General features: G+C 41.1%; 2 protein-coding genes across 2 annotated transcripts in view; one reads left to right on the top strand and one right to left on the bottom strand.

The window, feature by feature from the left end:
* Positions 1–816: 816 nt before the first annotated feature.
* LOC140923357 (uncharacterized) lies at positions 817–7,495 on the top strand. Its single transcript, XM_073373449.1, has 3 exons — positions 817–967; positions 3,536–3,820; positions 6,389–7,495. Exons 2-3 carry the CDS (start codon positions 3,566–3,568, stop codon positions 7,349–7,351), a joined length of 1,218 nt encoding a protein of 405 aa, XP_073229550.1. The 5' UTR covers positions 817–967; positions 3,536–3,565; the 3' UTR covers positions 7,352–7,495.
* A 4,561-nt stretch (positions 7,496–12,056) lies between these two features.
* The window catches only part of LOC140923222 (protein brambleberry-like), a 7,010-nt gene continuing 1,467 nt past the window's right edge, over positions 12,057–17,599 (bottom strand). The window contains exons 3-9 of the mRNA XM_073373304.1: positions 16,772–16,957; positions 16,255–16,489; positions 15,873–15,989; positions 14,106–14,215; positions 13,744–14,020; positions 13,324–13,488; positions 12,057–12,632 (exon numbers count right to left, since the gene is read on the bottom strand). Of these exons, the coding sequence (XP_073229405.1) occupies positions 12,391–12,632; positions 13,324–13,488; positions 13,744–14,020; positions 14,106–14,215; positions 15,873–15,989; positions 16,255–16,489; positions 16,772–16,957 (1,332 nt within the window). The 3' untranslated portion in view covers positions 12,057–12,390. The remainder of the gene's footprint in view (positions 12,633–13,323; positions 13,489–13,743; positions 14,021–14,105; positions 14,216–15,872; positions 15,990–16,254; positions 16,490–16,771; positions 16,958–17,599) is intronic.

The following is a 17,599-nucleotide window of genomic DNA, read 5'->3' on the forward strand; positions in this document are numbered from 1 at the left end:
GGAATGTTTTTACGTCTGCCACTGGACTGCTTACTGAAGCCCTGGACTTATATTACTCGTGGTTACAAGAGGGATTTATGTAAAACGGAGGAGCTAATACCCCAAGGGGAACTATAACCGGCATAGATAAAGCACGTCGAAACCGGAGCTGTAGCAGTGCTGATCAAAATACGACTTGCATTTGCTGGTTTTTAATGAAGATCCAAAACGTTATGATAAATCGAATTCTGAGGGGGGTTTATAATTGGAGCTTACAGGGTCTTATACCGGGGGGGAGGAGTCTCCCGTAAACAAATTGACGGGGATGCTCGTCGTCTCGCTTTGGGGTTAATTTCAATTTTCCAACGAGCATCCCCGTCAAATTTATATGGAAGTCCCCCGGGGTCTTATGTACGGGGGGCTTATAAGTGGACGTTTTTCGGTTGTTGTTTACAGCTAGATTGGACTATAACTGGGGCGGAGAGGGGGGACTAAAGAGCACAAGTTTACGGTATGGGTTTACCTCATTGTGATCATCAGAGGAACGAGTTCTTCGTGTGTACAGTATATCGGATCTATAAGACCTAGATCTACGGCCCCAAAATACAAAACAGTTAGGATGGGTAGTAGAAAGAACCTGGGAACGAGGTTACTTTGCCTGGAGGACGACCAGCTTGCTGTTAATTCTTCTCTTTTTATCCATATTGGTATCCTTCAGGAGTTTTTCGTTTTAATCTTCCCACGAGCATTTTCGTCCCCCCGTCCCTTTCAACGAGAGACACCCCCCTATCCACTCTTCCGGGTGCTAGGAGTCGTTTTGTAACGCACGAACACTTGACTTCACGCACGCGTTTAGCACATACCGATTTCGTCACACGTCGTTCGACGAGCGAGGGGTTGTTTTCGTCCGATAGCATGCAAACATGAAACAGAGCGGTTAAAATCTTGACGAAGGACTGTAGTAAACAAGGCATAGGACACTCGATTTGTAAGTAAAGCCAATATATTCTTTAATATTTAAACTGAAGATCGGTCACTAATATGCGAATCCAGACTGTCGAAACACCGAACAAAAGTTCGATCGAACCTCGATCCTTATAATATCATTTCGAAGCTTTGATCACCGGGTCAAGGAAGGTCCGAAAGTCCTCTGATCCACGATGCAGTCGATGGTTTCAACAAGTTCACCATACAACCTTTGGACGAATCCATGTGCTCAACAAAAGACTTATCAAAATTCTGCTTCTATAAGCTTTAATAATTTGCGGGCTGGCCGTTCGTTAATATCCTTGCATTTTAGGTGTCTTAGTTGCACTTTTCGTACGTGATCCAGCACGATCGGAAAACCAAATACAGTTGCTATAAATTTGCAACAGGTCAAGTAATTCTTTTTAAGAAGTGAGTTAACAAATAAGGGCACGTTTTACTCCGCTCGTCGGTTCGTTGTATTTTATATGCACAATCGATTCTTTATTTTGAAACACTACAAATCCTTCTAATAATTTATTGAAATACAGTTCAGTCCCGTGTTTTTTTTTGTTATTAACCAGTTTCGTTTGGACCCAATGTTCGACCTTACGTTTACAGATCATTATCCTCTTAAGTGAGTGATCATGAAGACTAAACTGAACCACTGTTTACGTTGGGCAGTAAACACACATCACACAATGTTTATTTATGATTTAATTTTTCGTGAACTTGCAGCAGTTGCCATAAGTAGTTACTTTAAGCACGTAACAAGTAAATTGTGATAAGAGGGGAATTTTCTCGAATACTGCATTAATTCCGCTCATCGAGATTACAATGTCGGTTGCGTGACGTTGATGTCAGCCGAGACAAGAAATGACGTTTCGCTGTAAAAAAAAAAAAACACTTGTATATTTAGAACAAGATGTTTGTAACCAGCAAGCCTGTTTCAAAATTTCCTCTCTAGTGACCCCTTAACCCCCTTCTAAATCATACAAAAACTGGAATTATCAAAGCTAGACATGCAGTATGTTCTAGTTTATATTTTCCTCAGTGGGTGTTGTTTTTAATAAATCAACACAAGTTTATCCCATTTTGTTCCCCCTGAGAAATCCCAAGTGTAACAATTCTAATGAAACGGTAGTGAAAGCCCGTAAAAGCACGTCTGAGCAGTTCTTTCCCACCGGATGATCGAAAATTCAAGGAAAATATTGGTCATTTATAAAAATTGTCAAAATTATTCTTCACTGTAGATTGATTGTTTGTATTGCCTCTCAATCTAAATAGGAACTTCTAGTTCATAGTGCTGCTATTGGTTACTTGAGATGAATGTCATGGTCATGTGGCTTCAGTGGGTGGTTAAAGATAACAGATTGTTTTTAAAGGCACCTGTTATTAATTGCATATTTCAAATTTAATATGAAAATAAGTATTTTTAGGTCCTTTCAAAACAATCTCCAATCCCAATTTACAGCTTACTCTATCATCTACACAGGGACCCCAAAGGACTGAGTAACATTCTGTTCAAAAGAACATCTATTCCCTAGAAATTTCTATGGCTTGAGAAAGGCTGAAAAATTCTTGATGATTCCTCCTTACACTTAAGGTTTTTAATTTCTTTTTTCTTTTGAATTTCCTGTGATTGAACCACATCATCTATAATTTTTTATATCTTTATAATTTTCAGTTTAAAATCTTGCATTCTCTAAAACCTTAAAATAGCATCTGGGATTCTTGGGAAAATAATGTGGGTGTGCTCAACTGACGTTATTCTGGAATAGGAATATATTGAGTAAATAGAGGATGTTACATGGCTACATGCGCTCACTCTTGAAATATTTTTCAACATGAGAACAGAAATTTTGCATCTCCACGTACTCATGTAATGTTCTATTTATTATATAAACACCAATGAAATACCAAACCATTTTACTTTAATAGCTTTTGCTGTGAAAGGTGTGATTTATTATGTAGCAATAGCAATGGTGATCTTTTCACATGATGAAATTTTTACATGTAAAGATAACACGTTTTTGTGCGAAAGCTCACCTGGTGTACAGCTAAATCAAAACAGGTTGCTTTGGTAATCGGTCTTCTGGGCATATGGAAAAATGCAATGATTTACTTGAGTGAGCACCAAACAATAGCTTTCCAATACCCAAAGCAACCGTTATTGAATCAGCTATATATTTCATTGGTGTTTATATAATAATATGGAATATCAGTTTGATTTTCATGCTGGGGTACGTAGGTTAAAAACAATTGAAAATTATAAACCATCAGCACAAAAAGTGGTTGTGCATGATTGCTGATGAGAGGTGGTTTTTTACAAGAGGTGGTCATTTATGCGAGGTTCTAATTAAGATTTGACTGGGACAATTTTGTTTTTGGGGGTTGGTGGTTAGTTATAGGAGTTGGCGGCTCATGAGAGGCGGTCACACATTGATGTTCCACAGTATCTCTTTAAACTTTACAAATGTGTATGAGAACTCCAATTTATTTCTATTTTTTTGGCAGTTTTAAGAGACATGCATTTTGAAGCTCAGATTTTTATGTTTACCTTTACTCTATTTTCCTTTTTGCTTTTCAGCCTTAATTTGCAACTTTTTCATGGCCAGCGATGACAAACAACAATGTTGTCACCCTTAGCTGGCTACTGTCCCAAGATTTACCTCAAGCATACATCTTCACTGAGAGACCATCGACATTCAACCGCAAAGCAACCTTCATCAATGACAAGAAATATGTTATTCATGACTACTCACCAGATATCACAAGTGACAGCAGGCACCTAAAGGCCATGAGAGCCTGCCCTGTGGCAGGAAGCAAGTTCCCCATTTTGGTTACTCGAGACATAAACCCACTTATAAGAGAGGTGAGCTTTAATTTGTTAATTACATAAAAACATTATTGATTATCCTACCGAGTTAGCTGACGTGATTTTTGTGCCTGGAATACTTTCTTGGTGGCGGAGTAGCCACACAAAGTGAGTGATGAGGCCACGAGGGATTTTCGAAATTGAGAAGCCCCAAGGGAAAATTCCACGAGGCTCCACTACTGCCAAAAATAAAAGCTATTGCCTGCATCCTGCCGGCTATGCAGGCTAAGAGGGGTGCCTGGACAAAAATTCCAAGTTTCTTGAGACCTCTTGCCTTCTATAACCACTCTTGGATCGGAAAGTAGCGTCCTATTGTCAGACTGTGTCATAAAGGAAAGTTGTTCAGGAATGAAAGAAGGGTCGCCCTCCCAGGCGAGTCAACTTTAGTGTGTTTTGAGAATTAAGATAACCCATTTGCCTGAGCCAGCAGCTCTGATGCATGCTGCGACTGTCTAAAACAGGGCCATCAAATGCTGTGATTGTGTTATTGACTGAGCAAAAGTGTTTATATGGAGAAAAGTTGGCCTTGCCTAGGAGGGTGACCCTACCATCAAAAAAGGCGGTTCACGCTTGTAGCTGAGCCAACTTTATCTAAACGGTTTCCCATGTTTTGTAATGAAGTGTTAAAAAATTGGCTCACCCAGGGTAGTTTAGGTAGGCAAGTGATACTTTTACCAAGGGTAACTTTTGTGCTTATAAATAAACAGGGCCTTAGGCACAATTTAGTCTCATGTCTGGTGATCAAAAACTAATCACGCTCAAAGGCTAGTGTCCAATAGTTTGGAAAGCAGAATGGACATTTAGATACTTTTCTGTGCGATTAGTTGTTGTTGTTATTATGATTCGATGTACTAAGATTTTCCGGTCAGCAGTCATGTGTCAAAATTGTTACGTCAAGAACACGTCATGAAAATGTGCATGTCATTTTTTACTGAGGATTTATGCTTTCGTCTCGCTGATCGTTTTATGTATGTTTACCGCGTTGGATCAGTTTAAATATAGTTGTGTTATTCAGGAAGGTTTGCAAATCACTCTCTTCGTCGTCAATTATTCTCTCCGACACAGCTAGAGCACATTCTTTAGGGATTCTTACACCTGGTGAAAAAATTTGTGTTATAGCTGCCTTAAAACTGACCCCTTTGTTTGACTTTCGTTGTTCATTTGTGTGTTCACACACTTTTAATTTACTGTTCAGAAGGACTGTTCAAATGATCTGCTTTGTAGGTAACTATGTGTTGGAGATCACTTTAGCACATGTAAATTTTCTTGACAATTTATGTGGTGAATAGTTATAAGAATACGTGAGGCTTTACGTTACCTTGTTGCGATTAGTTCAACGGAAGCTCACTTTTTCATTTTCCCACAAACAGGAAGAAAATAGAGGACAATTCAAAAATCACGTGGTCGTAATCACGTGGTGTCAATTTACATTCTCCAACCAAGAGCCAGATTTTTGCGCATGTTCCCTTTTTGGACATTTGCGTTTAGCCGTGGTTTTATAGTTAATTTACCCGCTGGAATTTGTTGTTGTTTTGAGATGAAAAACAAAAAGTTCCAGCGGACTTTTTTCATATCGATTCTTTAGAGCGTTTTCACTCGCGTTTCCAGCAGCTATGCAAATAGACCATTTTTACAGTTGTGGGCGTAATATCCTAGCCTTTGAGTGAACGTGAGGCTGAGGTTGACCTTGTTTTGATACAAACCTCTTTTTTTTTTTTCTTATGGAAATTTTGCTAAAAAAATAATACCGTATTTATTCGAATAAGTGCCCGACCTCGAATTAGCGCCCACCTCGAATAAGCGCCCATCTTAAAGGCAGAAAAAGTAATAAGCACCCACCCCCTCCTCCTCCCAATCAAACTCAAATAAGCCCTCACCCCCACCCCACCCACTTGAGTGCGTAAATTCCAATAAGAGACTTCCCCGAGGACGGAGTTTTCTTCAGAGTATTTTACAGAAACCTTGGTTTGTTACTTCTTCGTGTTTTGTTATTAACATTTATTGTTTTGTTGCAAAATAAACATACTTCACTTGCTGAAAATGGTGAAAATTTAATAAGCGCCCAGCCTCGAATAAGCGCCCACTTTCAAGGTCCAAAAATTTAATAAGCGCCCAGGGCGGTTAATCAAATAAATACGGTAGTTAGCATAACATCATCATGATTTACATAATAAAGCAGGAAGGGTCTTATCAAAACAAGGTCAATTCCAGCCTCGTTTGCACCTGTAACTGTAAAATAGGCTGTCGATCGAGAATTTTCACAAGATGTCTCATTCGCCATCTTGGTGTCCGTTTTATTATTTTGAAACACCAACATGGCGGACTGGAGGTGAAGGCTTTTGTGGACTTTAAGCCTGCGTAGCTGGCAGGTTTTTGTTTTGAGTGTGTATTTTTTCTTTTGTGGTTCCCAAAGTAAGATTTAGAGCGGCGCGAATGCTGAAGACAGGTCGAAACAGAAAACGATGGGGGAGGGGGCGAGGGGAGAAGGTCGCCTTCTGGGACTGGGAAAGGTGCTTCCCTGTAAGTCTGCTTATCTTTATCTCTTTCTGCTTTTTCTTTTTCTAGCATTGGTCAAAGTGGCTTCCGTTTTTTCCTACGCCCGACATAAGAATTTTCAACCAAGAAGACACTGGGGACAAACCTTTAATTGTGAACTTTCCGTTTCAAAGTTTTCCCGCCAAAAAGCATGCCGTCCATCCCGACATTCACTACAAGCTCAGCTCCAAGGCGCGAATCCCTGAAATGGGAGCACCGTGCCCCCGATACATGTCACGTGATAACTACACCCTCCCTTGTATGATAAAAGCAACTCAAGGAAAAGCAAAGCGTGGAACGTTTCTCGTGAGAACAGAGAATGAAGCAAAAAAGGCTTTTGATGAGCTCAATAGGCACTTCTGTGATGCGGAACTTGTCGTGACGGAGGTAATAGAGAATATCTCCAAGTGTTTAATCGTTCAATTGTATTTGTTTCAAGATGGTCAAATTCACTGGCTGGGAGTGAAATGTAAGTCAAACATGCCGTTTGCCAAGCGACCTTCGGGTTTCGTCCCAAAGCCCGACGTAAATTGGAACGAGCAGACGGAGCTTAAAGAACAGTTGCGTGACGTGGTGTCACCCGTCACGCAATACCTTCATCGGAACGGCTATTTTGGATTCACGGGTGTCGAAATGTTAGTCAACGATGAAGGTTGTTTTGTTATTGATGTGAATCTTAAAATTTCGTCCTCGACAAATCTTTTGTTGATCGCTCCTCATATGGCGGCGCTGGGCTATCCTATCTCGTACGTCACCAACGTTTTGTCCACAAACATCAAACTTCTACTCGAAGCCATTGACCGTCTTAATCGTCAAGCGAAGGGAAGAGTAATTCTCTTAGCGGATGGAGAGCGATCGGTAGAATTCCATCACAAGGCTTGCGTTGTGGTGTTTGCAAGAAACTGTGAAGATGCTTTTTATCTTCAAGGTGAACTCACTAGAGCTACAGCTAATGATTTTCCGCTTGCCGCTTCCATGAACGGTAACCCATAATCCCGTTCGCAACAAGTATATTTTCCTGGTCTGCTGTCGGAAAAAAAACTCGGTTCCCGTATACGAATCGACTTTCCGTCCACACGAAACCAGTCAGGGGGCTTAAGCAACGACGACTGCGACGGCAACGAGGACAGCAAAAAAGCAATAGGTTTATAAAAGCAAAACAACAACTTTGCACGTGCATCACGCTTTTTTGTACATTTCTTAGCCGTTGTTGCACGACTACAACGTGAAAGTCATGCGAATTTCTCGTTTTGTCGAGGACGGGAACACGTGACAGTAACTTTCTTTTTCTTTTCCTGAACTTTGACGTGACATTCCTTTAGAATCAACTCCAAAAAATTTGCCCGCAGTTGACGAATTAAACTAGTTTGAATAATAGTGATAAAGTTTGAGGCAGCGCGAATTCGCTTTACAGTTGACGTTTGTGTAACCGTCGCTGTCGTTGTTGCTTATCTCTGGCCAGTGAATCCGCTCATCGAAACTGCATCTTTTTGAAACGGCTCTACAGGGTGATATCTAAGGCTCCGTCAACACGAACCCGTGTAAATAATATATACGGTTTCTAAAAAGTCCGGATTCGTGTGGTCGTGGCCTAAAACTTAGCTACAGAAAATTGTCTTTAAGATTTTTCCCATTCAAATGCCATTCTGTTAAATTTTATTCAAAAACGTAAATTAAGGCAAGTGTTTTCTCATTTTATTAAGACTTCAAAATTTTATTCAGCAATGCGAAAAAAAGAAATATTTATTTCTTCCTGTATCTGGAGAGCCGATGAAATTTAATTGTATTGGTTAAATATTTAATAAGCTGTTGAATTTTTCATTAGGAGAAAAATTTTGGAATTTTGATATTTGTTCCCTCAAAAACTCTTAGAGTTTGTTCTTTCAAAGTAGCAAGGACCCTGATGAATCTTCTTATGCTTGGAAACTAGTCAGTTCATGTACCAGAACGCTACTGTAAGGCAATCGTACCATATTTTTAACCAAGAAAATCAGAAAATCCCCTTGACACAAAGGCTGTTTTCATTTTATACCGGATAGGTTTTTGTGTCGACACGAAATGCTATCCGGTATCATCATTATCGTCGTCATCATCATCATCATCATCAGGGTTTGTATTCACTCTTGGCGGAGGAACCCCTCCTTGGATTGATCCCACAGGTGTCTGTGCTTGGCTAATCTTCACCATACGAGTCCAAACTGTCTGGTGAGATCGTCTCTTCACCTTGGTTTTGGACGACCCTGTTTTCTGGTCCAAAATCTTGGGGTTCACCCTGTTGCTCTGATGGTCCAACGGTTATCAAATAGCCGTGCGATGTGACCTGCCCATCTATGCTTTGCTTTCCTGATAGTGTTGGTGGTATCGCTTACGCTTGTTTCTTGTCGGGTCCAGGTTTTTCGCTTTCGATCTCGAAGGGTAATGCTTGGCATTATGCGTTCCATCTTGCGCTGTGCGACCGCAAGCTTTTCCATCATAGCGTTGTTCAGCGCCCATGTCTCGCAGCCATATGTCATTACTGGTAGAATGTACTCGTCGTGTATCTTCCTCTTTATGTTCCTGCTTCCCTTGCGGCCTCTCATGATGTTACCCACTTTACCAAAGGCAGCCCAACCAAGTGCGGTCCTCTTCCAGAAGCTAATGTCAGGAAGCAGATCACCGAAATCCGGTATAGTATAGTATAAACAGCAGCGGCACAGAAATGGAACAAGTCTTTTATACACATTCATTCAAACATCGTGCTCGAGCGGTTGGCTGAGAGGGTCTGGTGAACTAAATCCCAGTCATCGCTCCTGAAAATTTACTTCCGTCTCCGTGGGTACCAGTCCTCCTCGCTCCTACTTATTCACTTCCGCTACAGTGCGAATACCTGTTCACATTGCACCAAAGTGTGGCACAGAACTTATCCGATATGTGAGGCTCCATTTTTGAGATCGGCGCGGTGCAGCTTCGCTCCGTTATAGAAATCGCGCCGCAATCACCATTCTTGTGTGTAAACACAATGTCTATTCTGTATGGTTTTCGTGCTGACGCAAGAGCCATGCGGCATAGTGTGAATATGCCTAACATGATACGGCCAAGGGAGAAATTTTGTGTAGCCAATGAAAGCAGGAAGCAGGTCATGATTGGTTTTGTTTGACCTCTGATCGGTTTGCGGATAAAGTGGCACGAGTGGGCTTTTTTCTGTCAATCACAACAATAGATAACTAAAGCTTCGGTAAAACGGGCAACAATGCAAAAACGTAAACTTGTTTTGCAGTATTGCAGCTAAACGAGTCGAAAAGCGATGTTACACGTTTTACCATCCGCGTTTTTAACCTAGTAGCAACCTGATTTGCTGCAAGACAGGTTTGATGTGGGTGGCAAAAAGCGCAATAAGACAAGTTGCATGTTTTTTGTTGCCCGTTTTTCCGTACCTTAGAGCAAATTGAAAACCACTCTACGTGCCATTTATTCACCTTAATTTTTCTAAGGCGTTAGTTGTTGGGTTCCGGCTTTAGAATTCTATTTCGTTTGACTTTCACATGAGCGCCTAGCTGTTTGGGAACAAAACTGTGTGAAAAGTTTTATGAAGTTAAATTATATATTTGTAGCGTGAATTTGTAGTAGGTTTATGTTTAGGTACATTTTTTCCTGGAATGGCTTCGAGGGTTGATTTGTATTGAAAAAATAGTATAAAATAAATAACTGCGTAATTTAAGTATATAAGTGAGAGGTCGAGTGATACTAATTATTATCGCACTAGGTAGTTAACAACAATTTTTACATTCTTCAATTGTAACAATGTTATGAACAATATTTCTATCTCAATAACAAATAAAATGCATTTCTTTAACAATTTATAGCGTGCAATGCAGGCGTATTTTCAGTGTTTTGCAGTGCGAATGATGATAGCAAAGGGTACCAATGCAACCAACAAAGAGTTGGGACCAGCGAGTGATTCCAAGATGGCGGCTGCGGTCAATGTGCACACCTTCGAGCTTTTGTTATAAAACCGCAAGTTTTGCAGGCTGGATAATTTGATACTTACACAGTTCAGCTTGAAGATTTCACTGTACTAAAGGGATTGGGGACATAGTGCTGTGATAATGCCTTTTATACCACAAGCTTGCTATTTTCTGATCCTGAGGTGTGTTAGGCTGTGCATTCTCTATTTTCCAATTCCCCATAATACACTCTGTTTGCCCCCCAAATTTTGCATAAACCATTGTTTTTAAATGCTCCTGGGAGTATTGCATTTTCCCAAGAGCATTTAAAAACAATGGTTTATGCAAAATTTGGGGGGCAAACAGAGTGTATTATGGGGAATTGGAAAATAGTCAATTGGGTCATTGCATTACCATGGGTGTCAGAGACTTCCGGTTTTGCCGAAGATCGGTGGGCCTGCGGCCGACACCGAAGTATCCCGCCGCACGCGAAAACAACAGCTCTGATACCCATGGTAGCTGTGCATTTGTTTTAGTCTCTTGCGCAAACGTTTTTTGTTCGTCACGTAATCTTTACGTGGTGGAAGATTGCGTGACAACCCTTAAAGGCTACGTGCAAGCCGACGCATTAACTCCCAACCTATTGTTGGGCCAACAATGTTGGGAGTTGTTGTGTCCGTGTTGGTAGTGGTGTGCAAACGGATGCAACAACTCCCAACAATGTTGACGCACCTGCAATATCGTCGGAAAGATACAACCCGTAAGACTTCAACATTGTTGCGCTACGCTTCGTCGATCACAGAACAAAAGAAATGTTGGGAGTTGTTGGCTCAAAAGTTTGACCGGTTTCAAATTTTGCGCAACAACACACAACAACATGCAACAAGGTGTGCAAACGGACGCAAGATGTAAGGCTGCGTGTAAACGGACGCAACAACTCCCAACATTGTTGCGCCAACAATGTTGGGAGTTGTTGCGTGCGTGTTGGCAGTGGTGTGCAAACGGACGCAACCAGTGCATCGTGGGAAGGATACAACCCATAAGTCTTTGTAAAACATGCGTAATGAGCGTGCGTGGCCCCAACAATGTTGGAAGAGCTGTGCAAACGGATCCAACATTGTTGCGCTACGCTTCGGCGATCACGGAACAAAAGAAATGTTGGGAGTTGTTGGCTGAAAAGTTTGACCGGTTTCAAACTTTGCGCAATAACACGCAGCAACATCCAACAACATGCAACGGGGTGTGCAAACGGATGCAACATGTAACATCCAACAATTTTGGGAGTTGTTGGCCAACATTGTTGCGTCCGTTTGCACGGGGCTTTAACAACCAACAATGTTGAGTCTCTTTGCACGGGACTTTAGAAATGATAAGAACTCAACTATCCTTTCCCCTCCCCCCCCCCCCCCCAGGAGTTTTTCGGGGATAATGAAACAAGATAACTCAAATGGAACATAACATAGTTTAGAAGGATTTTATATGCAATGCTTTATTAAAAATACGAGATAAACTTACAGGGTTATAATGTCGTTATAAAATATATTAAAACTGCGTGGGCTAAGATCAAGTCGCGCGATCCTCGCAAGGAAATCACGGTTTGATTCGTAGTACTCTTGCGACAAAAGGTTTTTGTTTTTACTTAGTTTTCTTCTTGTTAAGTTGCAAGTTGATTTTTCTGATTTTGAAATGTTTGCTTGTTCCGGAACGCAAGGAACTTAAATGGGCGCAAATCAGAGAGAAGCAGTACTAATACTCTGTAGACTGATGTGAAAATGTCCTTCGATGAAAATGTCCAGTCTTATTGGAGAACAATGCGCAAGTTGTGTTTTGTGTAGAGCGATTTTCCTGAACCGTTTCCATACTTTTTGATACAGGAACATTGTTATGTTGTGTCCAAGACGAAGTATGAAATATCGAGCGCACCTTGAATGAGCGTGACGTGAATTGCTCGACTTTAAAATAGTCATTCTCTGATCTATAGTTACATTTCTGCATAAATATTCAACGCTTTTTCAAGAATTAAAACTAAATATTTCGTAAAATGTTTTTCCATAACTCTGAACTTTATACAATATTTTTGCAACTGTTGCTTTGCCGTCTTTCCAGTTGCTAGCATTCATCCGGGATAAAGCTTGATTCCATCCTGGAATGCCTACGGCATTTTAAACTGCCCTTTGCTATAACATTTTTACAGGCGGATCCTGTCCGTGTGAGAGCGCCACAGCGCCTGCGCGGTGTGCTGACCTTGCTTGGGGTCGAGGTCGCTTCTGGGATCGAAAGATCTAACTGGCGTTTGGTATCTCCTACAGGACCAACATAAGATGTCGGGATGGCCGAGTCTTCCAAAATACCTAAACAAAAAGAAATGAAAGTGAATTGTCGCGCATTACTAGCATGGTGTTCAATCCATTGGATGTTATAACATGGATTGTTATATAGCTGGAAATTTTTTCCCTCAGCGCGCGCTCTCATTGGTTCCTTCGAGGTCACATGACATCTAACAATGAAACTGTTCGCCACCAAAAACTCTGAGCGGGCAACATTGCAAAATCTATGACGTCAGAGGGTAACAGTGCACTGTTAGCCGCGAATGTTGACCGACCACCGCTGTTACAGCGAGGTTTAATGAATTTCCAGCCATATAACGAATCACTTAAAGACTGGTCCCTCAGGAAACAGTAAATTTTGTTCGAATCTCAATGTTTCTCTCAGCTCCGCCTCGGGAAACATTGAGATTCTCGGGAAACAATATTAAGTGTTTCCTGAGGGACCAGTCATGAAGTGTTTATTATGCAAGGGGGGTTCCAAAAGGTACCGAATTACACGATAATTAATGATAAAAGGAAAGAGCGAGATTTTAAACTGAGAAAAAATGATACGTTTCGTTAATTTAAAAAAATGGTTTAAACTGAAAAAAATGTCCATAATGTAGACTCGAACGAACTTAAGACTCGAACGTAGTGCGCGCGTTTGTGTTTGAACACGGACGCGAGTGCAATGAAAGGAATGTGTGCAAGAGCGTAAGGAAACAGTAAAACGTACTTGTTATATCCGATTCACTCCCTTTGTTACTTGGAGTCTTGTCACGTGACCATCGGCTGACAAAAGACTCTACGTTCAACGCAAGAGGTGAAGACTTGGGTGCACAAAGAAGGTTTTCGTGGAACTTAGAATATTTCCTCCTGATGTAAAAGAACAACCAGTTTCCTAAATAGAAAAACCAATTTGCAGTTACATTAGCGTTAGTAGGACACTGCAAAGTGATGTAACGTTTTAAACGAATAAGGTTTCTCAATTAAGGCCAAACGCGGTAAATGGGAGTCCCGGTCCTGATTGGCGGAGAAAATTGGATATCACCGCAACCCTGACGCCGCGTACCCTCAAAAGAGCGGGAATTCGAAGACATGAAAAATTCCTTGGACAGCTTGACTGACAATACTGATGGAACGAAAAAGTACTTACCAATTAATGCCAATGTAAGAAGACACGAAAGCGAACCGTACGATAAACTGGAACGAAATTTTATTTCGCTCCAGGCGTTGATAGGCACCAGTATGAGAAGAACAAGTCTCGTGAAAAGAGGAGCATTCAGGAACAAAATGCAAAGGGTCGCTAAAAGGAAATACCCCGCATGCAACAGGCACGTGGTGATAATCGCTAGTTTGTCCCCAGTCCCTCCTAGGTGTTGTGTCAACCACGAAAGTCTGTCGTCGATCTTTTCCTGCATTTGATTCGTTACCTGATAAAAGAATTTATTCCATTTTTAATTGTCAGTAGTGCAAGCAATTCAAAAGGCACTCGTAAAATTTCAGACCCCAAAATACCTTGAGTAAGTAGACAATAGTTTCATTGATGATTTTCAAGTTTTCCATTGTCTCGTTGTAATGTTGTGTCGTTTCGCTGTGATACGACATCATCTGCAGAGTACTATGGTCTAAAAAGAAAGATATTCAGTGAGAAATCGGTGTCCACGTAGTTCATCGACATGAGTGGTAAAGAGTGTTTTAACTTTAGCTATCAGCCATTTTGAAGCACGGGGGGGGGGCTATTTCTACCCAGCAACGTTTTTTTATGTGGGAGCGCTCCGCCTCGAGGTCCAACGTCTTGCCCTTGAATATGTAGCCCTTTCTTATACCTCTATTGAAAAATGATACGCCTTTCACATACCCACTACAGCAAGTCTTCTTGCCACTTAATGGGGCCTTTAAAAAATGAAATTGATACAATCATAAGGTACCTCGGTTAGAAATACTTTAGATAGGCCATTTTAAATACCCAAATTACCAATTTTCTTTTCTTTTCCAAATATTTCAACTCACAAATCCCTTTTCTCTGCTCTTAATAATAATAATAATAAAATAATAATGTTTATTTCTTATATTGCGCAGTCTAGCATGCGATAAAGATATGATCGAGTGCGCATTACAACACTAAAATCTTAAAGTAATAAATGGCTAGTCCAAATAATGATAATAATAATAATAATTTACAATTTTCGGAAAACAATAAAAGTAAAATATGAGTTAATAACAGAACTAATAAAAAGCTAATTTAAAAAGATGTGTCTTTAGTAAAACTTTAAAAATGTTCAATGATTGACATTGTCTAATTTCTAGAGGGAGTCGATTCCATACTTTGGGCGCAGCATTTTCAAACGCCCTATCCCCGAGTGTCTTTTTTGTTCTATAGGTATTGTCCATTAGGAGTATGCCCCGGTATGATCTCAACTGATACCGCGAGCTCTCTTTGATTTTTATCAAGTCTAAAAGATATTGTGGTGCGACGCCGTAGATACATTTGTGAACTAGCATTGCTATCTTGAATTCTATTCTGTGGGTAACCGGAAGCCAGTGCAGGTTGATCAGGGATGGTGTGATAGGATCATACCTAGATATAGTACATACCAGCCGAGCTGCCGCGTTCTGCAGGCGTTGCAGCTTACCAAGATGAACAGCGGGCGTACCATATAATAGACCGTTACAATAGTCTAATCGCGACATTATAATAGCCTGTACAATGGACTTCCTATTATCATATGATAAATACTTTCTAATACGCCGGATGTTATGTAGATGGTAATAAATATTCTGACATATGCTGTTATATATGCTGTTATATATCCGAAGCCTGAAAAAGGTACCGCTTTCGGACAGAGCCTCCCCGCGCTGGCTAACACAGCGAGCTGCCTTGTACCCAGGCGCGTTCTAGCGGATTCACAATCGAGAACGCCTGGGGCGACTTTGGTTCTGGGCAGGGGATCATGAGAAAGGTGCACACCTTTGCGCCAACGCCGAACGCTCTCATGTTCCACTGCATGATACTCCTTGATCAAGCGTAGTCGCGTTTTCTACTCAACAGTTGAGGCGGCGCCCAGGAACGAAGCAGCACAGGGAGTATCCCCCCCCCCCCCCCAGGGTTGCGAGGTTACACGCAAGACAAGTTCGTTGTTGGGTCGAATTGAACCATGGGAATGTTTTGGGGACGCCATCGTTTCTTGGCTGTTACGAGGTTGCGCAGAAACTGGCTAAGAATTTGGGTTTAAAACACAGTCCTACCTCAAAATGACCAATTTTTTAGGTTAAATTTCTTACCAATTTTATTCCACACTTCATCTGCTTTACTGCGAATCCTGTTCAGATCTTCAAGGATTTTGCGATGGCTTACTTTTCTGTCGACGTCTTGTTTCTTAATTTCCAAGGTGGCATTTTCTGTGGATTGAAAAGATTATCTTAAGTTAGATTGACAGTAAGCAGAATGATAACTCAAAACTGCGACTGACTAGGGGAAAAAGATATAACAGACCACCAATTTGTTATTAAACCAACCAATCACGAGCACCTCGTGACGCATCCGTGGCAGGCAACCGACGCACGTTGGTGTGTTCCGATCGGTTGGATTTGAGGGGATTTATTCAGATTTTTCGTTTTTGATACAGATGGTAGCTAAACCTTCCGACATTATACATATCCTTACCAAGCTTTTCTTTAACCGTTTTGGCCATCTCCTTCAGCTGTCTGCGGCCATTATCTATTAACGTTTTTTCGTGATTTAATGCCCTCACGTTTCCTCTTAGACTAAAGGAGATCGACCGCTGGACATCTTCGTAGTTAGAATGCAGCTGCTGCTGTTGCCTAACGAGACGTTCTTGGCCAGCGGTAACTCTTATCACTGTATCCTCAGCGACTTCTGTCAGCCTTCTTTGACCATCCTGTTTTAAAAAAGAAAACTCGTGCAGTTATGTTTTAAGCATAGAATTTGTTCAAAATCATCGGTTTACAAATCCTAAAACGCATGAAAAACCTGATGCTCGCGGGCTTCACGTGAAGGTACCCTGCCTGCTTCTTCAGAAGCAAGCGAACAAGTATAGTTGTTACGATAAGAAGGTCTTTCTTGGGTTCTATCGCAAGCTTAGGAGATTTTTCCGAAAGAGGATTATTTGTTCCTAACCATACTACTCACAACAATCATTAACAGTTTCAAACAAGCTGACCTGTAAGTGGTTCATGAGATGCATCTGATTCTCCGCCTGATTTGCCAGTTTATTGACAGTGAACTCTGTCTTGAGTCTAAATTGTTGCTGTCTGGTGGCGTAACAAATGGACCGCGCCCTATTACTAATGATGTGGTAACTGTTCCACGTGTTTGCGTCCATATCAGCGGTGCACTCACGCAGCTCCTGAAAAGAAATGTTGGGTGTGTATATTGTTCAAATCACGATAAACTGAACGTGTGTGAAACGGCCTCAGCTGTCTCATAATTCTAGCAGTTGTTTGTAGGAAGGAGCTTCAGCATCAACGACGACGGCGATAGAGCAAATGTGACACAAAAGTGAATTCCTGCTGCTTCAAACTTCTTCGCTCATAATTTGTCTCGTTCAGTTTATCAAATATTGGCAAATTTTTCTGGAGTAGAATTCTGAAAGGCTGTATCTGAGTTCAGAAAAAGAACATCAAATTGTTCTCTCGTGCTCACGTCTTTCGTGAAACTTGAACTTTGGACGTTTCACGACGTCTCCCTGCAACAGTGGCAACGAATTGTACTCACGTAGTTTAAGGCCTGGGACTAAGGGGTTTACCTGTGGAAAATGATAACTTCGGTATAGATGATGTACTCAATCAAAATTTGGTGCACATAAAGAAATCGTCGTCCTTAAAATTTTAAAGTATAAAGGTTGTGTTAATCCGTCACGTGATATGTCACGTGACCATTTTGCTAAAAATCGTGAATTATTGACCAATTGGTCTGAACTTAAATATTGTCCTTAGGAATTCAACGCAAGGACACAACACCGACCCAGTGTCACACGCAGCATTACAAC

This window comes from Porites lutea, chromosome 13 (assembly GCF_958299795.1).
Source record: "Porites lutea chromosome 13, jaPorLute2.1, whole genome shotgun sequence".
Classification (NCBI taxonomy): Eukaryota; Metazoa; Cnidaria; class Anthozoa; order Scleractinia; family Poritidae; genus Porites; species Porites lutea.